The sequence below is a fragment of the Varanus komodoensis genome, unplaced genomic scaffold (genome assembly GCF_004798865.1).
Source record: "Varanus komodoensis strain SLA01 unplaced genomic scaffold, ASM479886v1 scaffold88, whole genome shotgun sequence".
NCBI lineage: Eukaryota > Metazoa > Chordata > Lepidosauria > Squamata > Varanidae > Varanus > Varanus komodoensis.
This window is the reverse complement of record NW_025336576.1, coordinates 1,463,369-1,491,143: the sequence shown is the minus strand read 5'-3', so window position 1 is coordinate 1,491,143 and position 27,775 is coordinate 1,463,369. Positions and strand designations below refer to the sequence as shown.

Genomic DNA, 27,775 nt, shown 5'->3' with positions numbered 1-27,775 from the left:
ATGCCGGGCGAGGGAGGAGGCCGGGCGCATGGCGGCTGCTCGGGCACGCGTTCCTCTGCGGAACCACGGCCTTCGTTCGTCACTCGCCGGTTGCCGTTCTCAGCCCGTGATGGGATAATTTGGAGAGGCTTGTGCTGAATGGCCTAACCTCCCACGAGCTTCCACGCCGGATTTCTGGAATGGCTTTCCTGACAGCCACTGCAAACCTGCTGATGGTTTTCTTAGCAGGAAACCATCAGCAGGTTTTTCCCTCCCCCGCCCTCGTTCTCCCCAAGGTTACTTGAGTTCGTGTGAGGATGTCTCTGCCATTCAGCAGAGAATTGGCGTTGGACACCCATGCCTGACTCTGCGGCAGCCTGAAGTGCCCCCCAGCCCCGGCTCTGGTCATGCATCACGCTTGCAGCCCCCCGCCCTGACCCCCTGCGGAAGAGCACCTCCAGGCAGAACCAGCAACACCAGTGTGGATTCCCTGCTATGTTTGGAGGCTCAGATGGGAATTGTCCCAGCTCGGTGAGATTTTGCGTGTTTTAATAGTTCTGCTGTAAATTGCTTTGGGTCTTTTGAAATACAGCGCACAATTCCTAAAAAGGGATATTGTAGCACTCAAACATGTACAGCATGGGTCCTCAAAGTACAGCCCAGGGGCTGGATCCAGCCCGCTATGCCCGTTTATCTGGCCTGCCTCAGAGGTTTTGAACTCGCCGCAACGGCTTGCTCGCACAGAGAGCATTTTGGATTCATGCGGAGAAAACCTCTTCCACACGAACAAGCCGTGGCCTCGCCACACGCGCCTCCTCCCACCTCGGGCGTGCCCCCCGCCCCCACCCCCTCACCGGCCGTGCCCCCCGTCAGGACCGCCTTGCTGGCCTGTGCCCACCGCTGGCACCTTTCAACTGGCCCCCTGTTGAAAGCTTGAGGACCCCCTGGTGCGCAGCGAAAGGGCAGCACCCCTTGCAAGTCCACGGGAAAACACAGCAGTGAGTGTCCAAAACGCGGCATTGCGCTTGACACCTGCGCATGAGAGGCACACTCCGCAAGGTCTCTCTGCTCCTGCAGTTCGGAGGGCAAAAACCAAGGACAAACTGATTTTTATTTCGGAGAATACAAAACACAGTAGAACTTTAACATCAGGAAAGAACTACCTGAACGTGAACATCACGCAACTGCACACGCGGCCTTCCTCCCGAAAGCCGAGGAGAGCGCCCCTTGTGCCGACGGCTTTGCAAAACACGAGGGTAAGGCCCTCCGGCCGGCCGGCCGGCCTGAGTCCGTGGATGCCCCAGGCCTCTCGGCGCCAGTCATTCAACAGCCCCAGAAGGGCATACTCCACTTGGGTAGACGGCATCACCCACCCCGTCGTCCTCTCTGTCCTGGACAGGAATGTAGCCGCCTTCTCGGGGCAAGCACCAGCACCAGCCGGCCCCGCTGAGGTCCAGGGTGGCAAAGTCGATATCGCCAAAGTTCAGGACCTTGAAGTCCACGGTGTCCAGCCTGGAGTGAATCTCGTTGAGCTTCTGCCAGTAGAACCAGGCCATTATCAAGCCTATGGCCTGCCAGAGAGATGCACACACCGGTTTGACATCTAAACCAAAACCAGAGCAAGATGGTCCAGGGACTCTGGCGACCTGAACCTGGGCTACAGCATGAGAGTCTGCGTCCTGATCGAGGGCAGCTGGAGGGTTCACCAAACTGCCACGCGGCTGCTCAGACCCTGCTAGAAGTCTCTCCCTTGTTCGTTCTTTTCCGTTCCCTGGGAGCTTCTCCAGTCTAAATGTGCAGAGGATTACACCTCTCGTGAATTTGGGCTGTACCCTGTCTCTGACCACCCCAGTCGGTCTCATTCCTCGGCTGGAGTTGGCCACCCACCCCCTTTTACAAAGGCCCAGTAACTTCCAGTTAATTCTATTCGAAGAACGATCCCAGACAGTTTCAGAATCCTGTTCAAAGCTCACTTTACAACACTTGCCTTGTTCATTCAATAATGCTCATTCCATAAATTACAAAGGAGCTCAATTTACAATATATAATTAAATACAGAAGAACACCCCCACTACAGCCTCCAGGGAGGACAGCTTAGTTCAGATGCCGCCTCCCAAATAACAATACGCTTTCTTCCCTTGTCAGAGCAATGAGAGGTCCAGGCCAGGCCAGGGGACAGGAAGTGGCTTAATCCTGCCTCGGCCGGCCTTGGAAGCGAGTCCTCGTGTGTCTGTGGGAACTTAATGGGGTGCTGGCCTGAACTTAATGGGGAAGCTTGGGCTTCCTTAGGATGAAGGAGAGTTGGGGTGCATTTATGGAGCTCGCTTTTAAAGGGAATCTGCGAACACCACATAGTGGAAACAGGCACTTGAATTTGGGCAGTTCTTGCTTCACTTTCCCAGGAAGGCCAATAGTTGGACAGACAGACAGACAACTTGCTAGAGAAGCAGCCAAACTGCCTGGGGCAGCTACAACCAGCAATATTTGGCCAGCATTAATCTGGATCGAGGGGGTGAGGGCACCGCGCGCTGCTGGAAATTGCTGTGAACCTACTTCTCCCTTGCAGGCACTATGCGACTCTTCCCATGCAAAGGGTCCCTATTTGGGACCTCCAATGGCAACGGATGTTTTCCTCAATCCTGCAGCGATGGTGAGGAACAGACTGAACAGGGAATGCATTCTGCTCCCCAAAAATAATCAGATACATGCGGCTAGCGACAGAGTGGATGCTGCTGCGGAGCACTAATTGCAGCAGTGTTAATCAACACCATCCTGCGTTCACCGAGAACACCAGGCTTTCGGGCAAAATCAGGAAAGATGCTTCTCTTGCATCCGCCGCTTGATCACTCAGATGGTAGCGCCTTTCTGCAGGAAGCACACGGGCCAAATTCAATGTGAAGTGTGAAACTATGGTGCAATTCCCATGGAAAGATGGCAGCTCTTGCTTTAATTAACCGATGATTTGCTGAGCTGCGTGCCAGGCCTGTGCTTCCGTTTTTTAATATTCAACCCTCTATCCAGTCAGCTGGCCTCTGACCCCATGAGCTAAGTGTGGGCTCAGCCTCACAACTCTCAGCTATCTGGAAAGCAACCCATTTTTCAGTCAAGAAAACAAAGCACACCCATCCATCAATTGCACCGAAAGACCAACATTCAAAAACTTCGTCCACATACTGTGATATCCAAAGAGGTGGCTTGTCCTTTTGGTGCTGCACACAAGTCTTCTAGCTGTCAAAAGATCTCCCAGACCCAGACAGCCAAAAAGAAGCTGGGCGGCCATCTGAATGGGTTGTATCATTTGGTGTCCTACAGCAGCAGGGGGTGGACTTGATGGCCTTCATGGCTCCTTCCAACGCTGCTGTTCTAGGATTCCATGGTTCTCTGACGGCTCCATTTCTGTTGACCTTGCAGAAGAAGGCTGTTGGTTGTGCAACCTTCATCCGCAAGCATTTGTGGCTTCCTGCTCTTGGCTTGCTTTGCAAGACCGGGCCAAGTGTGAGGGGCAGGCGGCAGATTTAGGAGGGACAGAGCCCACAAGGGGTCATGCCAGCCGTAAATCATGGCGATGGCAGGGCTGTAAAGGTGGCCGGGTCACGCCAGATGCTACCGAACAGTGCAACGGCAAGGACTGCCCCTGGCCACAGCAGGCCAGTCCTGCTCAGCATACAGGACAAGAACTTGTGGTCAGCTAATCGAGCAGGCAAGTGGCTTTAACTGTCCACGTCTGCCACAAAACCGTTTTCATACCCATTGTGGCAGGTGCATCTCCCCGCAAAATCAGCACAGCACGAGAACACGGACTGACGTGCAGCTGGCGAGGCAGCAGGAAGGTGCAAGGTGATGCTTGTGCTTGTAAATATGAGAGCAGTCCTGTTCAAACATTGATGTTGGCCTGGGAGCTCACTCATGAATACCAAGTTCCAGCGGCTGGATGTGGGAGCTGTGGATTTAACGCTGGCAAGATGAATGGCTGGTTCCAGGCCAATCGCTGCAATTTGCATTCTGACGCCTAAGGTACATTTTGACGTTTGAATATGAAGCCCAACAATCTGCAGAATTTCATGCCCGGCCTCTCCTTCTCGCCATTCCCGCTCCCACTTATTCTTTAATAAAACCACAACAAGCTGTCAGAGATACAGATGAATTCAATAATCCAGTCACTAAGAGCATTGCCTTTCTAGGGCAACAGCTCTGAACACAAATTCCAATTTTATTACATCTTCGTATGAAGGCACATTTTCTGTTGCACAGAAGAACATCTCTTACAAGAAGCAAGAAATGCAGAATGGCTCATAAACTGACAGTCCCTCCTCCTCTGGTTACCAATTGAGAAAAAGCTGCCACTTTGCAAACTAGAGGCAGACAGAAGTTGCTTGTTTCTGACTGAAGATGTCTAATTGCCTCCATCCGGATTCTGCTCCCGCATAAGTTGCCTATATAGAAGCTTTGGCTCTTTCCTTTTTCTCCTCTGCTAAAGAGAAAGGGTTTTGTGCAGTGAGAAACTTGCGCCCCGTTGCATTGCTCTGAAGGACTCGATCAAAACTTGCACTGCACGAAGGACTCAATGAAACAATCCAGACTGTTTTATTCCAAAAAAAGCCAAGATGGCTCCTGCTAGGTAGTCCGAGAGGAAGTCCAGCACGTGAGCTTCGTTGCAGAAGGGCAGCTCCCGCGCCAAGGTTTCAGGGCCCTCACGAAAGAGCTCGTCCGGCTCAAGAGGACGCTCCAAGAGCTCCCCGCCCCTTTCCCTCCACCTGCTCTGGAATAGCTGGTGCCTTCTTCCCTTAGAGCTGAACTTCCTGCTTCGCACCTGAGCCATCTCCAAGCACCTGGCTTGTTTTCCATCCTTTGTGGGGTGCATATCCGCCTTTCCTCTGCGGTGGAACTCCAGGAGGTTCCCAGGCGATCGTCCCTCCAAGCGCTGGCTGTCCTAGACTTGCTGAGCTCTGGCACAGAGGCTGCCTTGGCTGCCGGACGTTACACCTCTGCTCTGGCCAAGTCCGTTTCATGCAGGGGCAAGCGCACTTGCTGCAGCGGAAATAAGGATCCTGGAAAGTACGTCCCTGACTTAACCAAAGCTGGAATTACCAGCAGCGTTCCCCTTTCCCTGCCATGAAGGCAGGTGAGGCGCGAGGATGAGAGCAGGGGCTGCGATGGGAGGTGGGGGCAGAGGGCTTTCGGCTGCTGGAAGGGCTGCCTGAGGGCCTTTGGTTCCCGAAAGCGGCTGGAAAAGACAGCTGCACCCCAACTGCTGGAAGTATATGAGGAGCGCGGGGCTTTCCTTAGCGACCAGAGTCTTGCCGACAGCACAGGAGTGGTGCAAGAGGAGCCAGAGGCGAGCGGGTGAGACGAGGGCCGGCTCCGTGGGCCAAGTGTGTGGCAGGCAGAGTCGGGCCAGGGCCAGTTTCGCCTGCCTTCGAGGAGGAGATCTTTGTGGGAAGGGCTGGAAGCAATGCAGCATCTTGGCAACGACAGGCCACAGGATGCTTGGAGGGAAGCTGGGGACCTGCGGAATCCTGTTCACCCGGGCTTTCTGCACCCCAGTTGCGCCTTCCGCCCACAGTGCCCCTCTGGCTGCCCAGGCCGTGCTGCTCCGGAGCAAGATCTGGCGGACAGGTGGACCCGGCACTGTGAGCAAGACATGTGCACAGAACCTGCCATGTGCAAAATGGTCCACAGTCATAAGAATAACACCAATCTAAAATAGCTCCAAAACAGCACGTGGCAAGTAACGGCACGATGATGCAGCTAAAATAAAATTGGTTTCTAACACTGCACCGTGGTACGAAGGGCTGTGAGCAGCTGGGCCTCCCAATGCATGCAGCCAGACAGACAAAAATAGACCTTCATGTAAAAAGCTTCAGCAATGAAAGGTAGTTTAAAGCTGATAAAATACATGGCACCCTTTAAAAAAACATTAAAAGCCATTAAATGCCTGAGGAGACCAAAATCTTTTGGCTTGCTCCCTGGAAGACAGCAGAATCCAAGAGCTTGGCTACCCGCTTGTCACCGTTGGATTGGAAACAGTCTTTTCTTGAACTTCCATCTAGTTTGATCTCTTTTTAAAAAGGCGACCAACTTTGCTAATGCACTTTTATTTCCTTCCTTGGCTTTTTTCCTCCTTATACAGCCTCATCAGGACTTACGTATCAGCTACTGATAATAAGTTGAGGGACATTTATTTTAAATTTCTTTCCCACCCCTGCATTTGAACATTTTCTTTGCAATCCTTTGCTTCCTTGACAATCCATGGTAAAAGGAGAAGGAAGGAAGGACGGAAGGCAGGAAGGAAGGACGGAAAGAAAGTGGGGGGGATTACCAGGACAGAACTGCACTGCACAGAAGCAAAGCTTTCATGCTGTGGAGCTGTGGAAATGTGGTCTCAAGGAAGGCTTGTGCCCTGCGTGTGTGAGCAGGTGTGTGGGGGCCGAGCAGCCACATCCGATGAAGTCTTCGCCTTGCAAGGCAGTCCTTTCTTTATTTATGTGGACAACAATCCTAGGCACACTCGTTAGAAGAAGATTCCACCGTTCTCACTGGGGCGTCCTTCCAAGCAGGCATGCCTGGAGGAAAGGGTCTTTCATGTTTGAGAGGTCTGACACCTTGCTGTGTACTAAGCCATTGTACCTTCCAGAAAGCAAATGTAAGGACTTTTTATTTGAAGTTTTCTTTTCCCTTTGCTTTTTATTGTGAAATCATTTTATTTTCCACATTTTTAAAAGCTTCAACAGCTCTTTAGCTAGCACTTAGAGTGCATTTAAGCTATGTGCATGTGACGCGCGTGTGTGTGTGTGTGTGACAAGTCAGGCCTGAAAGAGATAACAAGACTGCACAGAAAATGTGGGAATGAGAAAAGCTGACAGCTGCTTCACCAGGAGTCTCTGTCAAAAGCCAATTCTGACTCCACAAACAGGGACAGCCAAAGTGATGATAAAACTCAGCTGCTGCCCAAGTTTCAGGTTCTGAGCAACAGCGGCACGTGTCCCAGGCTGCTGCCCCAGAAAGCTCCCTGGTTTGACAGCGTCAAAGCCAGTCAACGCTTCAACGCGTTGGAGCTTAGTCTGAGCCGGGCGGGCTGCCCGAAGCTCCATCCCCCGTCCACCGCAGTGGTCAGCGATTCCACCTTGCTGCCTCCGTGATGAACACATTTTGTGGGACTCTCCCAAGGCTGGAGATCCTACAGCCGCACACTGAAGCTCCGGGGTGAGGGCAGTGTGGATGGGTGGCTCTTGGCAATTCTAACAGCCAGAAGTAAGTTAATTCCACTGAACTCTCTGCTGGAACTAGCAGGAGCTTCCAACCAGACCACAAGAGGCATGCTTAGAAGCTGGAGAGTGTGGCAAAACGCAACTGGACTGGTTGGGTGCTCACCGCTTGGCTTGTTACACTGAAAAGGCAGGAGCGTTTCTCCACCCACGCAGCTCCTCCCCACACACGACAGGAGTAACACCAGGAGTCCCAAACGTAACCTTGGTTTTCTGTTGTGTCTGAACCAGGAAATGATGGTTATCAGTGTTGCAACAGTGAGCTCCTTGACCGGGACGTGGCAAGGGCTTGACCAAGCCACAGCATAAGCATCAAGTGAGAGAACTGGGCATGTTCAGCACTGGGAAGAGAAGAGAAGGCCAAGGGGAGACATGATATCCCTCTGTAAGTACCTCAAAGGCTGTCACAAAGAGGAAGGTCAAGGTCTCTTCTTGCTGATGCCAGGACACAGAATAATCAGTTCAAGTTGCGACAACCCAGATTCAGGCTGGACATCAAGAAAAGCTTCCTCACTGCCAGAGCAATAGGACAGTGGGAGCAGGTGCCTGGAGAGGTGGGGGCTCCCCCACACTGGGGACATTCAAGGGGAAACTGGGCAGGCACCTGAGTGGGATGGTGTGACTTGGTGTCCTGCAACAGCAGGGGATTGGACCCGATGGTCTTCATGGCCCTTTCCAACTCTACTATTCTATGATTCCATGAGTACCTGGGAGATCAGGGAAATTATCCAGCTCATTCAAGTCACCTGGAAGCAAGGACCATTGAACTTAATGGAGCCAGCCTCTGATGAGGCACATGAGACTGAGCTCTCTGGGCAATCAAGAGTTGTGTTTGAAAAGGTTAACTGGGGAAAACACGACAGTCTTGTGAATTCCAGGTCCAAGAAGGACTGTGGGAAGAAGCAGATACACCGAAGGCGCGATCAAGATGGCCAGCCTTCTCCGAATTCCTCAGAGACGAAAAGGCCGAGCATTTCCTGAGATGTGAAAACATGGTGGGGAAAACAAGAGGGCTGCGAATGGAAGCTGACGGCAGCTGGTTCCCCGGCGCATGTCTGTGAGCGAGGCAGGTGATTGCCCGAGAAAGCCTGGATGCGCCAGGTGTTCCCCCCAGGCTTGTTCCGCATTCACTGCAGTTCTGGGGAGGTCCCTTTGTAAGCAGAAAGGGCCGCTGCTTTCCATGTCAGCTCCACGACTGCTTCCTGAGGAGCTCAGCTGAGCCAGCTGCAAGGAATGGATGCTCAGGGCCCTGGAGGAACCGTCCTTAATTTCAGTTCCTTTTCTGGAAATGCAAACCTTGTTCAGCAAAACAGTGCCATTTCACTGCACCGAAGCAAACAGAGAAATGAAAGAAACCAAACCAATTACAGGTTGCCTTTGTGGGAACTGGGTCCCTTAGTGAGTAACATTCAAGGCATAATTAACAAACTAGGTATCAGTAACCCTCCAGCCACACTGAAGAGGAAGCAATAAAAACGGTTCATCTGGCACCAGAGACCTGAAAGGATGCAGGAGCAGGTCCCTTGGCCTCCCTAGGTGGGCTGGTGCGTAACTGGGCGTGATTGTGACTCATTTTTCCTGCCAGAAATCAGGACTGAACGAACATGTCAGAACAATGCGGAACACTGGATCGCAACACTTTTGCTGCTGTTGACACCTCAAAAACTGAAGAAAGGGTGGCAGTTGTGGAGAAAAGGTGTGTCTCGTGGCAATGGCAAAAGCAACTGATTTGGCACAAGTTCAAGAGAGGAGCTCTCGATACAATCATTTGGTCAGAAATCGACATCTTGTACTGGTTTTGGGGGGGATAGTGTGCCGGACATCTTGTGGATCCTGTTTATTTGATGGCCTGTTTGATGTCAGCCTTGTTGATGAATCCGAAATTGAGTTTTATAATCTACTAAGCTTGCTGAGAGAAGAGAAACCGCATCCTCACCGGTGCTTAAGACAAAACACGCACATCTGAATAACCACCAGAGAGCAAAACTGTTTACTTACCTGGAGAAAGAGCAAAGAGAAAACAATGGCAAAAGAGGTTTCAAAATTGTCCTTAAGCCAGAAGCCAATCGCATGGATACAGCCACGCACATGGATCGTGCCCACCAGTTCCAGGCGCTGCAAACAGAATAAATGACACTGGAGGAAGGAATGCGAAGCCAGTGATTCAGCCCAGGCCCCTGGAGCTGAATGCCCACCCACTCTTTTTGCAGACCGAGGTCTCAGAGCATCACAGAATCACATCAGAGCATCACATCTCGGGATTTTTTCCCCTATAACAAGATGTATTCATAAATGCATAATATAATAAAAGCAAACTGCTTAGAATACTGTAAAAGTAACTATCATTATCCATGCTTTGAAGCCACCTTAGAATGATGGAACAGTAGAGCTGGAAGGGGCCGAGAAGGCCACCCAGGCCACCCCCTGCTCAAGGTCGAGCGCCCCCGACGGCTGCCCAGCTGCACCTTGAAGGCCTCCCTCTGTCTCCATGAGAGAGCCCGCCATCTCCTGGGGTCTTGGGTTCCACCACCACATGCTCGGACCATCAGGAAGGCTTTCCTGATGCTCAGCCAGAATCTGGCCCACAGTTCCATGTCCTGCATCTTGGGATGATCGAGAAGAAACCTAAACCCAAACCCTCCCCTGGACGGCAGCTCTAGAGGGCCCTGCTCTCTCCTCTCAGCCATCCCCTCCCGAGGCTCAGCATGCCCAGTTCTTCCCATCGCTCCCCAGAGCACTTTGTTTCCAGTTCCTGGACCCTCCCCAGCCTGCCTGCATCTTCCTTCAACGGTGCTGCCCCGGCCTGGCCGCGGGACTCCCGGCCGAGCAGAGGGGAACCAGGACTTCTCATGAGTTGGCCGTGAGAGTCGTATCTGCCTGTTCCGCAGGCCCATCCCACGGTCTGTGCGTCCTGCTTGTACTCACCCTGCGTTTGTCCCCACCGCCCGAAGGGGGTCTGTGAGCAGGGAGCAGCCTTTCGGGTCGCACGGCGAATTGCCACGGAGTCACCCACCCCCGCTCCACAAACTGGCCAAATTCTGAACGCAAACACCAATCCCAGGACTGTTTCACGGAGCAGCAGACACACCGGAGATGCGGCCTCCCTCTCCTGGAGAGTGGTGGGGACAGGGAGGCCGTGGCTTTTGGAACAGCTGCTTCCAAAATCCCGCCCTGCCCCCCCGGTGATCTGAAGCACAGTCCTGAAGAGCAGCCAGTCTCCATGGGCTGCACGTGCCCCCAGGACTGCCAGCAGTCAGAGAAGGCAGGTCAGGACGTCGCCCGCTCTCCCCTTTCAACATGTCTGCTTTGCCCTTCCAAGTGTTTGGGAGACGATTCTCTGAGCAAGAAGCTAAGAGGGGAAGCAGTGCCTGCAAGCAATACCGCGTCAGGTTGGCTTTGCCTACTTTTCGGGGCAGGAACCCCAAAAGAGCCACAGCAACTGGATTATACAGCAGAAGGAGCCCTGCAAGTCCAATCTTTGTTCAAGCAGATCCATATCTGCCCTCCCGCCCCCCGAGATCGGCGGCAGAGGCCCTTCTCCGGGAGCCCTCCGTGAAGGATATTAGGAGGGCGAGTGCCCGGAGGAGGGCCTTCTCTGCCGTGGCGCCCCATCTGTGGAATGCGCTCCCGAGAGAGGTCCGCCTGACGCCATTGTTATTTGCTTTTCGGCGCCAGGCTAAGACCCTTTTCATTCAAATGATATTTTAACTGTTAACTGTTGTTATTATTTATTTATTATATACCTGCCGAGATGTATCCGGATTTTTAAACTTTATTCAATATTTATCTGTTTTGTAAGCCGCCCTGAGGCTTGTTGCAAAGGGGACGGCATAAAAATGCTTTAAATAAATAAATAAAAATAAATAGGGAAGGATCTAAAGGCTCCGTCTCTCCTGCCTCTGTGGCAGCGCCCGGGGGAAGTGGGACAGCAGCCTGCAAGAGGCAGTCAGAGGTTCAACAGGCCAAGCATCTCCACTGTGCGTCCTGCAATGGATGAGCTTCCACTCGCAGAGGGGCAGGCGAGTGTCTTTCTTGCTCCGATGTATTAAAGAAGGCACTCACAAGGCAGAGGCCGAGAACGATTCTGGCTTTCAGCTTGCCCTGCAGTTTGTCTGCAGACGAATGACGTGTGGGTGAAAGACAAGGCAAAGCAAACAAGAGCAGGTTCCTTAACCGAAATAGCTGCCAAGAAGCCTTTATGCCAATTCCCTTTGCATTTACGAGTTCGCTTTCAACATCCAGCTTGCATTCTCATCTTCTGAAACAAAAGCACAGGAAGTTCTTCCCGCACGCTGACGATCCCGCTCTTCATCTCTTTGGACACGAGCGAGTGGGCGGTTCTGAGCTCCTAGTGGCGCTGCAGTGGGCTGCCCCCTAGCCCAAGCCCCACGGGGTCTTGCGCAGTTCCCATTCATCCCAGTGGCACCTCTGCGCCTCCCCTCCACCCCCGCCACCGGCGCCTGGGCCACCCCCTCACAGGCTGGGTTGTCACCTCTTTGTTGAGGGTCCGGTATCCACACAGCGTGTTGATTACTCCTCCCGGGTCCTGTTCAGAGGAAAAAACAGGGAGGATTGTTCCAAGCGGAACAGCAATCCAAGCGAAGCCAAGCTGGTGGGGCAGGTGGAGGCCGGTGGGGCACCTTCCGTCTGCCGCGGCCCTGCATTTGCGGGCCACAACCATCCAGAGCCGGCCGTGGCCGTAACCGAGCGTGCTCATTTGCCTGTGCGCATTGGTTGCCCTTCTGTGTCTCCCAGTGGTCGGAACTCCCTGGAGGAGCACAAGAACCCGTCCCTGGCGGCTACATCTTGCTGCATTTTTCTCTCGGGCACCCCCCCACCCCTGCGTTGTGCGCCCACGCCGGGGCTCCAAGCAGACCTGGGGCTCAGCACCTCTGTGACAGTGGAAAGAGCCAGCTGCTGCTTACAGATCTAAAGCCAAGTCCCTTTCAGCCTCAGACTCCCGGGGAAGGCCTTTTGGCCGGCAGATCCTTTGCAAGGGGTGCGGACAAGCTGCCCCACTGAAAAGGCCACGTGGGGGGAAGCCCCACCCTGGCTGGGCCACCCATGGAGCTCGGGGGCTGTCGCGTGGGGGGGGGGGCTCCTACCCACTTCCGGCTGGTATTTGGCTGGGGAAGCGTCCTCCCTACTCCGAAGCAGGGGAAGCGTCCCGCCACACCCCCACCCCCGCTTAGCTCGTTTTGGAAAAGCCGTTTCAACCAGCAGCCCTCCCCACAACTTGGGATGGACGGCTTGCGTGTGCCAAGGAGGGGCAACTGAGGAGCGGGGCCGCAAGGGAAGGCCCTCCCCAAAAGGCCCCGGGAGCAAGGGCGCGAGCGAGCGCGGCAGGGGCAGAGCCCTGGTCCCACTGGCAGATCCGTGGGTCACGCGATCACATGCCTGGCCCTCCAGCCGGACCGCCTGGCTGTGCGACACCCATTTTCAGCCCATGCCTCGCCATGTCTTCCCTGATCTTCTGCGTCAGCCTCCTCTGAGTTTACGGGGTGAGCAGGCAAGCTCACCATCTGAGGTGTGGGCACAGCAGTGTCTGTGCAAAGACATTGTTTACACTCTCCTGCTTGATTTCAGTCCCTCTGGCAACCTTTCCCAAGGAGGAAGTTGCTGCCCTCAGGGCTGGGGGCAGCGGAGGAGCGGACGCGTCCCCGAGCCACCTGTGGGGTCCGGCACCCCTTCCTGCCAGCCGCTTCTGCCCCTGTGCCGGAGGCAGTGAGCATGCGCTCCCTCATCGTGCGCAACTGCCCCAGCGCCGGGCACACGCTGGACGGGTTAACAGCCAAGCACTCTTTGCACAAACGTCGCCACGTCTCTTTCTGCTGGAGAAACCGCTAAGCACGGCAAAGCCGACACGTGCTCCTCCCTCAGCCCGATTTACAGCGACTCCTTCCTGCCCGAGAGGCACAGGTGAGCTTCTGCCCAGGAACCAGGGGGATCCCTCCTGCGGTCCAGAGGACGGCACGCTTGGTCTTCGGCCTGATCTGCGGACTCTGAAAGCAGCGCTGCCCTCTGGGACAGGGACTGGATTTAAGGACATGCTCGATATGGTCAGCAATTCCCCATTTGAGTCCTTTAAAAACTGCAGGACATGCCCAGCGACCTATTAGTGTTTTGCTTTTCCGTGAGGCTGAGGAACTCATCTTTCGCCACTACTGCTTGCCTCAGTTCCTCAGACTCCAAAGGAACTGAGGAAGCAGGGAGGCGTTTCCCCCTTTCCCATAATGCTGGAATCTAGTGGGGCATCCCAAGAAGTTGGACTGGCGGGCAGAGAAAAGGAAGCTTGGTTAAACCAGGGATGCAGCCTGGACAGCTGGCTGGCTGGGCCACGGCAGGAATTTATGGAGGACAACCTGGCTCTCAATGGCTATGGGAATGCCTGTGTCCCGCCTGCTGGGGAACATGGGCCCGGTGCTGCTGCTGGCTTCTCATGGGCACTGTGTGGACGGAGTGAACGGGATGGACCCGGCTCTGAGCCGGCTGGAGGCCTCACCCATTCCAGCGTCGGTTGCGTGCTCTGCTAGAAAAGCTGGTTCAATTGTTTCTGAAACGCCCCACTGAAGAAATGAGCTGCCCCACCTCTGCAGAGCGCCTCGCTGTGCAACGTGGGCGGCCCGACCCACGCGAGAGAGCCGTTCTCCTCCGGTGTTGACCAGCTGTGGGCTCGGGAGGCTCCGAGAACGTTCCCACGGACTGCACGGGGAAGACCTGCCAGGGGGCTGCTCCCATGAGGGAGCTCTGCTGGGACCGGGCCCAGGTTTTGGCAGAATTTAATTCCAGAAGCTGCCAGAGGTATTTTGGCAGTTCCATTCTTTGGGAGAATGCTCCCTCCACTGCCTTCTTGCGGATCACAGGATCTGCGTGCCATGCGAGAGAAGTGCTGGCGGCAGCAGGCTGCAATTCACCTGGTCTAGCCACCCTGGTGATTCTCCCCACTGAATCCCAAAGGAGGCGGCTCAGCGGCCCGTTCCCTCCCTTCCCACCTTCGCTGCTCCCTCCGTGTTTATAAAGCACCAAGCTCCACATGGCGATCGGACTGCTGGGATCCCAGGCACCTGCGTCTGCAGAGATGCACACGGTGTGCCTGGCAATGAGCTCTGGACCCCGTGAAAGGCCTTCCCCTGCGAGCCCGTCGTGAATCAGCTCGACCCCCCACGGGGCTGGAAGCTTCGCCCAAGGAAACTCAGAAACGAGGTGTGCCTCATGTGAGGAGGTGAATGAGGCATGGGTTCAAATGCTGCACGACCAAAGCTCTTGCTGCGGGAGGCCCCCACACCGGGACGCGCTCCTAAGCACAAGCCACGGGGTTTGAGTGGCACTGAAAGCACCCTGGGAACGACGCCCGGACTCCCGGCGGCTCGCGGGCCAGTCCGGCTGGACTGCGTGGACGTGGAGAGGTGCGGCAGGTTTAGCTGCAACACGGCGGAGACGTGCGCATTTGGGGGAACGTGTCGCGCCCTCCCCCCCCCCGTCTCACCTTCTGGATGCAGCACGTGTAGGGCACCCCACACGCCAGGGGGCTGCTGCCATTGCAGGAGTGGTACGGGTTCACGTGCCAGTCGCGGAAGTCGTCCCCCCCGCAGCAGGAGAGCTGCAAAAGGCGAAGGGAAGCGCTGCGCTCAGGCGTGCGGAAGAAAGCGTGGCCGGAGGGGCCTCCTGGCCATCTGGCTGGGCTCTGGCCCTGCTCCGGTGGGCTCTGCTCGCGCACGTCCCCATTTCATGCGCACTGCACCTCGCCAGCAGGATGGTCCGAGGAGGGAGGCGTGATGGAGGGGCCCCCACCGCCCCCCAGGCCACTCCAGGGCCAGAGGCTGCTACCACAAGCGAGCAAACAGCCTTCAGAAAAGGCCTTCGGGTTTCTCTTTTTCCCCCCGGCCTTCACAGCTCTGGCTCTCCTGCTTCGTGGCTGGGCCACGATCCCTGCCCACAGCTTATGGCCTTTCCGTCTGCAAAGGAGGATTCCGAAGAGAGGGAAGCACGGGTCAGGACAGGCAGGGCCTGATTTAGGGCCCTCCTGGGCTCCTGCCCCTCTCCTCCAACTCAGGGACAGAATCCCTGGCAGACTCTCTGTCTTTCTGGCTTTGCATGAGTCTCCAGATACAAGCCAGGCAAGAACCTCTTAAAAATCCACCGAGCCCCTCCAGGAAGGGCAGAGCCGGCCCATGGGCCTTGTCCGTCTGGCCAGCATCTCAGCTGGCTTCAGCCACCCCTTAAGACAACAACCTCCTATGGGCCCAGCCGGCAGGGCACTACGGAGTTGCCTAGAGTCTGATTTTGTTCCTGCCCTGAGCCTGCTCCGAGCTTCTCCTGTGAGCCTGAACATGCCACTGATGCGACCCCACACGGAGATACCACTGTACACAAACAACAAAATACCTTTTGCTGAACGAAGTCCAAAATATTTTTGAAGTCTAAGTCGTCATAATAGTGCCTGATCCCATCCTGGATGCTGGAATGAAACACTGCATTCATCTGGGAAGGAACAGAGAGGAAACAGGTGACGGGACGGCAGGGCAAGGAGCCGCCATGCCACGCGGCACGGCTGGCGAGGGGCCTTGCCTCCGCCACGGATTCTGTCAAAACGTCACGATGTTGGAGGCCAATGCAGGCCTTGGAAACAAACGCGGCCTGCTAAGAGGCGCAACATCAGCCTTCTCCGCGTGGGTGAAAAACCACAGCTGAGGGCGCCGGGGCATGGAAGCCACGTGGGGCTGGTGCGAGTACTGGGCCAGCGCTGGAGCCGTGAGCCCCAGGAGAGTTCCTCCTCCAGCAGGATGGGGTGTGGGGTGCACAGCCTGCGGGGAACCCGGCCTGCGGTCAACGAACAGCCCGGGGAGGCCGGAAGGGGCAGGCCTTGGGTCACCCTGCTGACCCCCACGGACCCTCCAGCCAAGCTACGGGCCGCAGTGGGCGCACCTACGCCCCGGACGAACTGACATTTGCACAGGAGTGCAAAAGCCGCAACAGACAATTGCCGGCGAGTGGCAGCCTGAATTCATTGCCTGCGCCAGGAATCCTCCCTCTGACGGAGCTGCCTGGGCTAGCTGCTCTGCTTAACCTTTCTTGGCACCCCTGTCTGAGCCCCGGAAGGGCTCCCCCTTTTTCCCCTCAGAAACCAAAGAGGCCGGGTACAGACGTGTTTCTGTGGCGGAGCCCTTTTCCTTTCCGAAGGGGACCACGTTGTATTTGTTGTGTACCAGGACACAGCAAAAATAAGAGGCCAGAGTGTTTCTGAGCCCATGTAAAGCTCTGATGTGAACAGCATCCACCTTTTTAATGGTTTTAGACAGATGGGGACAGCGAAGGCCCGGCATGCCCCCTTGCCGTTCTGGGACCGCGAATGCTCCTCCATCCCCTCCAAAGCATGCCATCCTGCCAGGCCCATGTTGGGCTGAAAACAAATGCAGAACTGTTCAGCACAGGAAGATATGCAAATGAAGGCACAGAACTACGGAAGAGAAAGGCCAAGCTGTGTGTAAGCAATGCTTTTCGATTTTTAAGGAATTGCTTTTGATAATTTAATTCAATCAGTGATGCTTCCCATAATTCCTAGAGCAGATACCCTGAAGGTCACTATGACATGTCAGGCTCCTCAGATTAAGCAGTTTGTTGTTGTTAGTCATGAAGTCGTGTCCGACCCATCGTGACCCCATGGACAACACTCCTCCAGGCCTTCCTGCCCTCCACCATCCCCCACAGTCCACTTAAGATCACACTGACTGCCTCAGTGACTCCATCCAGCCACCGCATCCTCTGCCGCCCCCTCCTTCTTTTGCCCTCAGTTGTTCCCAGCATCAGGCTCTTCTCCAGAGAGTCCTTCCTTCTCATTCGGTGGCCAGAGTACTTGAGTTTGATCTTCAGTATCTCAATCTCATTTCTCAAAATCTCAAAATCATACTCAATCTGATTTCTGTGTTGACTGTCTGGTGATGTCCAAGTGTAGAGTCGTCTCTTGGGTTGTTGGAAAAGAGTGTTTGCTATGACCATCGTATTCTCTTGACAGAATTCAAAATTCTACCAGCCTGTGCCCTGCTTCATTTTGTACTCCAAGGCCAAACTTGCCTGTTATTCCGGTAATCTTTTGGCTTCCTACTTCCGCATTGCAATCCCGCATGATGATAAGGACATCCCTTTTTGGTGTTAATTCTAGAAGGTGTTGTAGGCCTTCATAGAACTGGTCAACTTCAGCCTCTTCAGCACCAGTGGTTGGGGCATAGACTTGGACTACTGAGATGTTGAATGGTTTGCCCTAGATTTGAACTGGGATCATTCTGTCATTTTGGAGATGGTATCCCAGTACTGCTTTTCCTACTCTTTTATTGACCATGAAGGCTACTCCATTTCTTCTGAGGGATTCTTGCCCACAGTAGTAAACCTGATGGTCATCTGAATTAAATTCACCCATTCCTGTCCATTTTAGTTCACTGATTCCTAAGATGCCGATGTTCAGGCTTGTCATCTCTTGTTTGACCACATCCAGCTTGCCTTGATTCATGGATCTTACACTCCGGGTTCCTATGGAGTATAGATCTTCGCAGCATCGGACTCTCCTTTCACCACCAGATACATCCGCAACTGAGTGTCCCTTCGGCTTTGACCCAGTCGCTTCCTTCTTTCTGGCGCTACGAGTACTAGCCCTCTGCGCGTCCCCAGCAGCACATTGGACACCTTCCAACCTGAGGGGCTCATCTTCCGGCGTCATATCTGTTGCCTATTGGTACCGTCCCGGGGGTTTTCATGGCAAAGATACTGGAGTGGGTTGCCATTTCCTTCTCCAGGGGATCACGTTTTGTCAGAGCTCTCTGCTGTGACCGGTCCGTCTTGCGTGGCCCTGCATGGCACAGCTCATAGCTTCATTGCGCTACGCAAGCCCCTTCGCCAAGACAAGGCAGTGATCCATGAAGAAGAATTAAGCAGTAATTGCATCTAAAATGTATCTTACAGATGCTTTTGATGCTACTGGCATCCCTCAAAGCTGAGGCCGTAATTCCAGATGAGAGGCCTTCCCAAGAACATTTGCTGTTTTGACTCCTGACAAAGTCCCACCAGGCACAAATACCGAGAAATTTTAATGAAGGCAACAGTTTCAGATTTTTCGTTGGAACACTCTTGCACACACACAAACCAATTTGCCTAATTAATTCCGACATGAAAATTACAGTGGTGGTGTAAGCTGGAGAATGAATTTAAAAGTAACATCTTAAAGAGCAGAGAAAAGTAAAAACAGTGGATGTCAAGGTAGAAAAGACATGGAAGGTTATTAAAAAGCCTCAAACACCAAGAATTCTGTGGTGTGGATGTTGATTAACCTGTCAGTCCTGATTGTTCTCCATCTAGGAGCCGGCTGCCACATCGTTTCCCTTTAATTGCCTGCAATAACGAAGTCAAGGAAGCGCAGGCACGTTCCCGGCTGCTCCAGGCCCTGCGAGGGCAGGGCCAGTGCGCTGAAAGGGGACAGGCGTCCCTCGTGAGCTGCGGGTTCCCTGGGACGGTTTCGTGGCCCAAAGGAGGTGCAGAGCTCCTGCCCGGCCACTCACTGGTGGGAAGCCAGTGGGCCCATAGAAAAGGCTCCGCAGCAAGCCAATGGAGAAGAGATTTGCAGAAGAGAAATGCATGCCCCTGCCTCGCTCTTTGCCCAGCCACCTTCTTACCCTGTGAGCCACCCAGCCGCTTTTCGCCTGTGGAGGGTTCTGGTCCTGGAGAGAAGCTTGGAGGATGCACAGTGGAGAGGAGAGGAAAGGGGAGGCCGAGCCGGTCGTCGGTGCAGTAAGCAGAGACGCCCCGAAGCCAAGCAGGGCCTGGGGCTGGTCGCTTCTCCGGCTTGGGGCCTTTTCCTGCCTGTTTTTGTTCCTGGGAGGGAGCAGGATGAGGCCGCCCAACAGCTCCTGGATGGCACCCCCTGCTACCCGTCCCATTCGCTTCCGCCTCCTCCGGCTCCATCTGCCTTGGTGATTGCTAACCGGACTGTGCTGGCACGGCCTGCCCTGGTCTGTGCCCAACACGGCTGTTGGCTTACAGGACTGCCCACGAAGCCCAGACGCGCTCTGCACGCAACGCTGCCCTGTGGAGACCCCACCCCACACATCGAGCCCTCTGCAGCCCAGTGAGTCCTTGTCTTTCCCCTTCTCTTGTTGGTTACGCACTTTCCTTTTAAACTGGCAACTGTGATTACATACAGTTTTAAAAAACAGGGTTGTTTTGATCTAGTCCCCGAACTGAGATCTTGAGCTTTAATAACTGGAGATCCAAATCCCCTCATTCAAAAGGGGGAAGCAGCTCCTGGCACAGGGATGGTGCCAGTGCTGAATTCAGGAAAAGCCCTTCAGGGACGTGCTGCATGCAAGCATCCCATACTCCACTTTCTTATTCATTCATTGGATTTGTACCATGCGTTGTAATTTTTATTTATTCCAAATTAAATAGATATGGGGACTCTGCCCTAAGCAAATAGCCAGGAAGCAGCGAGTGCCACGTGGCTGTCACTGAGCGCCTGCAGGGGGAAAGAGATGAGCCTCTTGTGATCTCTCACCTCCAAGGCTTGACTGGGACCACGCAGCCTGATGAAGGGTCAGGGTCTCTGGGACGGGGCTGGGCTGCAGAGCCCCAGGAGCTGGAGCTGAGTGGGGCTGCAGGCCAGCAGCACTGGGAGGGCGGCACGCTCTGCCCAGCCCATCCGAGCTGCAAGCGCGGTGGGCATCGCTCCATTTCTGGCCACGGCTGCTCCCCGCCATCTGCAGAGGACGGATCGTCATGACGCGCCCCCCGCCTGTGATTTGCTGCTGCGCGAGCGGAGACAGCTTGTGGGCTTCAGCCTCTGAGACAGGCCGCCTGACCCACTTGGTAAACAGTCCAGGAAAGCGCACCACTCTTGCTTTGCTGCCGCACGAGCTGCTCAGATGGGCAGCGGAAACGATGCACACCTCCTGCCAGAACTACCCCGTTTCCAGCACCCAGGCCGCACCGACATGCTCGCTTGCACCAAAGGAGCTCTAGGTGCACATTTCCTCCACACACGCGTGCGCGTTACATCCTCAGCGGCCCATCTCAGGGTCGGAAGTCTGCAGGAGTCGCCCGACTCTGCCCTCTTCCGATCACCAGACCTGAAGTGGGCAAGAGATGTGGTGCTCCGGAGAGCCGCCTGCCCTGTCCCGCCGGAAGGGCCCCGGCCCAGCCCTGGCACTGTTGCTGCTCACCTGCTTCTCGAAGAGGATCTCAATCAGCAGCAGCAGCAGCTCCATCACGAGGATTGCCAGCAGGACCCAGAAGAACTGCGCAGAAGAAGGAGAAATTGGGGCAGTGTGGCGGAGCAGAGAGGACGCTCACCCTCCTCAGGCCGCAGGAGGAGACGACGCGGCTGCGCGACGCGTTCCTTCTCCCCGCTTTCGCCTGGCTCTTGCAGCATCGTTTCCCCTGCCTCCCTCAAGCGCAAGCAAGGGGAGAAGACTGGTCCCTCCCCGCCGGATGCCTTGGTCCCAGTTGCTCCTCTCCCATCATGCATTGTGCAAGGGATACAAAGGGAAGCAGGATGGGAGCAAATTCCCGGGAGGATGTCGCGCCTGCGCTCGCCACTCCTGCTGACTGGGATCGAAGCTGTCTTTTAGGGAAGGGCCAAAGCACGGCTGCAGGCTGGTGGGCTTCGCCCCCCGCCCAGTAAGATCTCTTCCTCCTTTAAACGGCGGCCTCCACTTGTCATTAGATAAGCTGCTTCTGAAACTTTTCTCTTTCTATTATTACTGGAGAACACCAGCCCAAGTCCCCTTCCCAAGGCATATGGCACTACTGCTTCGGATCGTGGCCATTGCTCTCCTCCTAGTAGCACCCTCAAGGCAGCAGTACAACAGGAGAGTCCCACTTTTCTTTCCTGCGCGTTGGTGGACGAGATCCCTGGAGACATCGAGAGGGTGTCTGTCCATTCACCTGTCCACCCATCCAGTACCAAGTCCGTGAGACCCAAACGTGCACACGCTGTGGTTACTTTGATCTTTCAAACATGGCAATTAATTGTAATTAATTTGTGTCCATGCAGGAACTTCTCCAGCCATTGGGGGGGGGCGGCTTACCTGCCTACTCAGATTCCCCTCAACTGGCATATGCAGTCAAGCTGCTTCTCACCTTGGGGGTAAAAAGCCCGGGCAGCTAGAAGCCACCGAGTGCTTCGTTCTCCACGGATTTATCTAATGTCCCTCGAAAGCCACCCTCATTACACCCACCCGCCAAAGCTCCTTAGTGGTTCACAGCATGATAAAAATCACACCTTGTATACCTAAGAATTTACACCATTTAGAGACAGTGAGTAATAAAGCTCCCAGGGCCTGATGCGAAAGTAAGGCTCCCCATCCGATGCTGGGGGGACTGGAGACGGAGCACAGCCTGAGACTGGGGCAGCAAGGACAGGAGGGGGGCCTCCCTGCGCAGGTTTGCACAGATGCCCCCCCCCCCCCCAGTGGAATATGAGCCAAGGATGCAATGTGGAAGCAAAAAGGGCAAAAGCTCTTTTAGGCTGCCTTGTTTCGTCTTTTATTTTTTAGGGCCAACGGCTTGGTCGCAGAAGTGGAACTGTGCACTCCCCGACCACGAAGCGAGCGCTCCAGCGGGCCCTGGCACAAGTGCCCCCCTGGGCTGCCGTCTGGGCCTTCTTCGGCCATCGTGCCCAATCCCCGATTCGGGGTGGGGAAAGACCGGCTGCGTGCCTGTGGGAAAGAGAAGCCGAACAGGAGCAGCACATGGAGGGGGCTGGGCAAGACCTCCCCACCCGTCCGTGGGCGGCAGCCTGTTTCATGTGAGCTCAAAACGAGAAGGAGAAAAGGGGGCAGAGAGCGCAAAGCCCCAGCAGGAGGAGGGCAGGGAAGTGGGTGCGCATGGAGTCCCAGGGCTACTTGTGGGGAGCGGAGGGGGGGAGCAATCCTAAGGGCTGCCGGGTGCATCTCACGTTTTCCCCCAATATCCCACGTAACGCACACCATAACCCACGATAACGAGACGGTCCTGCAGGACGGCTTGCCACGACGTGCAGACCTGCCCAGTGTGGCTCCCGGCCCCCCGTGCCTGACAGCCTGAAAGGAGAATTCCAGGCTCGCCCCTCAGGGCTTCCCCCTGCCGCCCACTGCACACACGGCCGGACAGCTCCCACGCACTCGGCATGTTTTCCTTCGGCCACGAAGGAAGGAAGGAAGGAAGGAAGGAAGGAAGGAAGGAAGGAAGGAAGGAAGGAGGGAGAATGGAGACACGGCCGCTGAGGCCTCTCCCCATCCATGCCTCTGCTTGCGCACAAGCACCGGACGCAACTCTCGCTCTCTTGATTTTCTCCACTGGGTGCATTTTGCAAAGCAGAACACATCCCCTGCGCTCAAAGGGCTGGTCGCTGTCGCTGCGACGCATGTTCACACGTGTTTGTGTGCATGAGAGGAGGAGGACGTGGGAATGGGGCCTGAGGGCGCACTCCCTGGTCACACTTTCCACCCGCAGAAGAAAGGAGGAAAGCCGCCGCCACCGGGCAGGCCACGCATGGAGGGCAGGTGGGAGGCACTCTGCGTGCGGCCCAGGGCTGTGGAAAAATCAGCCCCCAGGCCAAGTGCCGCGGCGTCCCCCCAAGCGTCTCATCAGCCCCTCCTCTCTGGCTCAGTTGCCCAAACATGGCAAGGCTACAGAGCAGGTGGCGGATCTTGCCATTTTTTCAGAAAAACAACATCATGACACATCACTTCCCTCAGAGGTTTTTATTTCTGTTTCAGAGATGCAATTATATCCAGAAAGACCCATTCCTGCAAGCTAATCTTTCAAGCGCTTCCTTTGAAAAATATACTTATTCTCGCCCGGCAAAGGACCCATCAAAGGGGCTTTGAAGAGCACCCCTGACAGGCACCCCGCCCTTGTGCGGGAAGAGCAGCGAGAGCGCAGCCCGCTCGGCGCTTCTGCAGAGGGCCGCCCGCGCCACCCTCCACTGCTAATTGCCTGCCCGTTTCCTGTTGCACCGGGAACAATCTTTTATTTAGATAAGTCAGTGTGATTTATTTATGTGGCAGGGGCTCTCCCAGCCCCAGCCTGGAAGGGGTGAGCCGAAGAACGCGACGGGGGCTCAGTGGAGGCCGAGACGCCCGCCTGAACCCACGATGCTGCTGGCAGCTGCCACCTCAGGCAGCGGCTTTCAGGCCTGGCCGGTGAGGTCCTGCTGGATGGGGAGTGCCTGCCGAGGGAAAGCCCGGAGCACATCTCCAGAGCAGCAAAAATCCCCCTCTGTAATATCATCCACCATCCTGCACGGTTCATCCTTGGGGAGCACTGGGAATTCTGGCCCGGGAGTTGCAGAATGCTGCAAGGGCGGCGTGAAGTCTACGGCATGGCCACGGATGGCGGAATTTATTCAATGCCTGCCCGGCTTTTGGGCAAAGCAACATCCCAAGACAGTCCTCGGCAGGAGGCTTCCTGGCCCTGCTGATCAACTGGATTCTGGCAAGAGTGGGGCATCCCCCCTTTAAGTCAGGCACTGGTGTGTCACTGCATAGCCCTGGCCTAAGAAGAACCAAAGCGGAATGTTCTAAGAATTGACCTCCTAAACAAGGCAATCGTCAGAGCCTTGCAGTTATGTGCGGAATATATTATTCAAGGGAACGTGAGACATTTTTCTGCCATTAACAGATGGTCCAAACTGTTCTAATGACGACAACAAAAGGGGAACTGGCGACGCCCTCGTAAACGCAGTCCGGAAGCCCAACTTTACGCACAATGGCAGGGGGGCTCTCACAGACAGAGCCGAGAGCCAAATCGCCTTCCAGCGATTCCTTCCAGGGGACCCTGGCCTGGGGGAAGATCCGGCCTCTTCCAAATGGCACCGCATGGGAGGCGTCCAAGTGGGAACTTCCAGCGCTGCCCACAGATGGCTCATCTGGGTTGTGCGGCTGTGTTTGGGCATTTGGCCGGTTTCAGCCTGGCGCCAGAGGACACGGTGGCGCGGCGGTCCTTGGGCCTGCACAAGGGGATGTGGTGGGGCAGATCCATTCCCAAGAAGGCACAAGGCCCGGGGAGCGGATGAATGAGAAGGGAAGGCCCTGCTTTGGGTTGGGCGGCAGGTGGGTCAGAGTGTGGGACGGCTGGGCCATAAAGAACAAGCGGGGCAAGGAGGAAGGTTCTCCCTCCTCCGCCCAGCCATGCCCACTTTCTGGGGCAGGGTTTAAAAACATATATGCACTGTTCGTGCCAGCCGGCCCACACTGGCACCCTCTGGAAGCTGGACCACGATGCCCAGCATGGCTGCTGGAGAGCACCAGCTCCGGGAAGGCGCAATCCCTTCCTGGCCCGCCCTTGAAGTGGGACAGCTGCCCCAGAACGCAGACACAATGTTCATGGAGGCAAATTGCATCGGCCATCTACCCGCGGCCGCTCCGGGGCATCTCTTTGTGTCCCCGTCTCCCGGTGCAGCCGCCTGCGTTCTTGGTATCAGGAAAGGTCGGACGGGCTTTGCTGACTCTTTTCAGACACGAATGCAGGGCTTTTCCCGGGGTGGGCGACTGTGGCAGAAGCTCCCCAAGCCCCTCTTGCCAGGAAGATTGCATCTTGGGGGGGGGGGGGGCGGCTGAAGGAAGGCCTGTCTCTGCACATCCCTGCTGGCCCTCAAGACTTGCAATGGATGTCCTCCTTTGCGAGCCCCCAGAAGCGGAGTAAGCGGGGAAATGGCAAGGAAAAACGCTTTTCCCACTGCCATGTCTCGCCTCTGGCGTCCTCTCCCGAAGGAGGTGTGACTGGCACCCTCCCTATTCAGCTTCCATCACCAGGCAAGGATGTTTTCACTCTGCACTTGCTTTTAGTATAGCACGGTTTTATCATGTTATTTTACTGCTTGCCTGTATTGTTTCTGTGCATTTATTCGCCTGTTCCCACTGGATATTTATGGGATTTTGGATGTACTGGATTCGCTAGGTTTTTAAAAATCTTGTTTTGGTTTTATGCGCTGTATCACTGACTGTTGCTTTTGGGAGCTGCCCAGAGGGCCCTCGGCAATGGGGCAACATACAAATGTAATAAATAAATGGGTGTGTGCCTTCCCATCGCGCGTGCAGAGCAGGCAGCACATCTGCATTTCCCTTCCCTGGCGGACTTTTGTCGGCCAAGACCCGGCTGGTGGAGGCCGTCGCTCGCAGAGCAAGCACTCTGGCTTGAGAAATTTTCAAGGGGTCTGTATGTGGAAAGGAGCAAAGGCCGTGTGGGTCAGCTCTGCAGCCTTCTGGGACAGAGGTAACAAGCCGGATGCTACACTGGTTGAAACTCTGTTAGTCAAGATGCCGGATGAATCGTGTTCAGAGCTAGTGCCAGACAAAGGAGGACATGAAGGTTCTCAGAAGCCGCTGACCCGGGTCTGCAAAGGGTCACGCTCCTGCTTGCGGCTTCCTCAAGAGAGCAAGAGATGCCACCTGGCCGGAGGCCGCATCCGTTTGACAAGCAGGGTTTGGCAGAAGGTTGGCCGCCTTCTGCAGGTCTCCCGTTTGCCACTCCAGGTCTTCTCGGGGCAGACATCCATGGCCGGGACAGCTTCTCTCCTACCCAGCTCAGGAAGAGGAAAGCTGGCTGGTGCGGGGGCAAAAAGGGGCTCATCGCCGGCTCCTGCCAGCCTTCTTTTTCAGCACCTGCCAGCAAGCAGCCTGGGGCAGCCAAATCCTTGCAGCCCCTTGTGCCTGACAAAGGCCTTTTCCAATGCAGCCTTAGGAAGCCGCAGCCCTGTGTGTGGGGGTGGGTGGAAGCGCTTATCCCCCCCCCCCCAGTTGCTCCTTTGCTTTCATTGTAGATGCACAGGAGGGAGGATTCTGAGTGGGAGAGCAGCCAGCATGGGGAGGCTTGGGGAGCCCCCCCTCCTCGCGGCTGCTTCCTCACCAAACTTTCACTCCACCCGCACCTGCCGGCCCTTCACCTGCACGCATTCATTTGTCTTTTTCCCCAGAGATGAAGCGGCAGCGTGGAGAGAAGGCGTGCCTAGGAGACTGCGGAGGGAAAATTGTAGGTTGAAAGCAGAATAAAAAGGAGCGTTTGTGTGTTTCCTTCGAACAACACCCAACAATGAGGCAGCAGAGGAAGGTTCATTCAATGGTCTAATTGGAAACGGGATCTGTCCCCTTGTCAATGGGGAAAGGCGTGGCCCCCTGCCAGACCCCATCGCACCAAACACGATGCATGAGAAGAGCACTTCCTGCACATGGACAATACTATTATGAACATGCATAGTTAATAATGCCACTACTATTTGGATAATCAATAAAATCAGCAAGGCGATGTAAATCCTTCACAAACAGCACAGCAGGGCTATGAAACTGTTACTGAGGAAACCATCGACACCACCTGACTGAGAACCTCAGGGCGGCCCTTCCTCCGAGTGCCCCGTTTCCCCAGCAGTTCTAGCTCATTCAGGCAACGCTGCCTCTCCCAGCCCCCCCCCCAACCCCCCGTGCGGGGAGTCCTCAAAACAGCAGCAAGAAGAAGGACCGCGCTCCTCCAGGCGAACGTCCTTGGAGCCCTTTCGGCCATTGCCAGGGTGGAAGCGCATCGAATTGCAAGAGCCGCACCAGTCCGCTAACAAGGCTTGCCGGTGGACTGGCTGATTACCCCACTGCACGGGGCTGCGAACCTTGCGGGGGGAAGTTGCCGGGGGGGCTCTGCTTGCTGCCCTTGCTGCACGAGCACCTTCCCCACCTGCCTCTTTCGGGGCAGACCCAGCCTGTCACGTCAGCAGCAATGCCCCTGCAGCCCCTTCTGCACACGGGTGAGACTGCTGTTCGGCCCTGAGCAGGGCCGCAAACGGGCCCCTCTGGGATGGTGTGACCGTGGGTGGCGTCTTGCCTGTGCCACACGTGCCCGCCACGAGCGCAGAGTGCTGCTGCAGGCGTTGTGGGCGCCCAGCCAGGGCGGCCGACCGCCCAGGCGGCTCCCTCGCCACCCCATGACCCTGGCTTGCCGAGTGGCCAGTGCCAGCTCCCAGCAGACCGCCAGCTTCACTGCCCCCTGACCGGCTGAGTCCGCCCGGCACAGAAGGCGAGGCCAGGGGCCAGAGCCAGGAAGAGGGGAGCCAGGACAAGGCAAGAGCAACAGAGACCCCCGGGCAGGGCCCCAGACCTTCAGGAAAGGACGGCAGGGTGGAACGGCAGGTCCAAACCGTCGCTGTGGAGCAGGCCGAGGTCAGGAGGCAGAAGAGTGCGGGAGGGCAGAACAAGGGGGTGGTCAGAACAGGCCCAGGACTGAGAAGCAGGAGGGCAAATGGACTGGAGTGCAGGCACTTGGCTAGGGTAATAGGGCAGGAGGAACGGCAGGGCAGGGCAGGGCAGGGCAGGGCAGGGCAGCACCAGGAGCTGAAGTGCCACCAGCAGACGCCCCCGCACTGTTGAGGCGCCGCGGCAAGGAGGGAAGCGGGAGCAGGCGTGGCCAGGCACGGCACAGGCGCTCCTGCTGCCGTCGGACCTGCCCTGCTGAGCGGATCCAGCAAGGATGCGGGGCACGGGGCAGGGCGGATGGGAGGCTGAGCGGCTGAGGCCAGTCCTGGAGGG

At 55.8% G+C, this 27,775-nt stretch overlaps 1 protein-coding gene across 1 annotated transcript in view; it reads right to left on the bottom strand.

Annotated features, from left to right (window-relative positions):
* Nucleotides 1-1,072: 1,072 nt before the first annotated feature.
* LOC123016773 (tetraspanin-15-like) overlaps nt 1,073-27,775 on the bottom strand; it is a gene marked incomplete at its 5' end in the record, with an annotated part of 43,551 nt that continues 16,848 nt past the window's right edge. Inside the window, 6 exons of the mRNA XM_044417373.1 lie at nt 1,073-1,550; nt 9,243-9,359; nt 11,737-11,790; nt 14,731-14,844; nt 15,630-15,725; nt 20,447-20,521. Of these exons, the coding sequence (XP_044273308.1) occupies nt 1,299-1,550; nt 9,243-9,359; nt 11,737-11,790; nt 14,731-14,844; nt 15,630-15,725; nt 20,447-20,521 (708 nt within the window). The remainder of the gene's footprint in view (nt 1,551-9,242; nt 9,360-11,736; nt 11,791-14,730; nt 14,845-15,629; nt 15,726-20,446; nt 20,522-27,775) is intronic.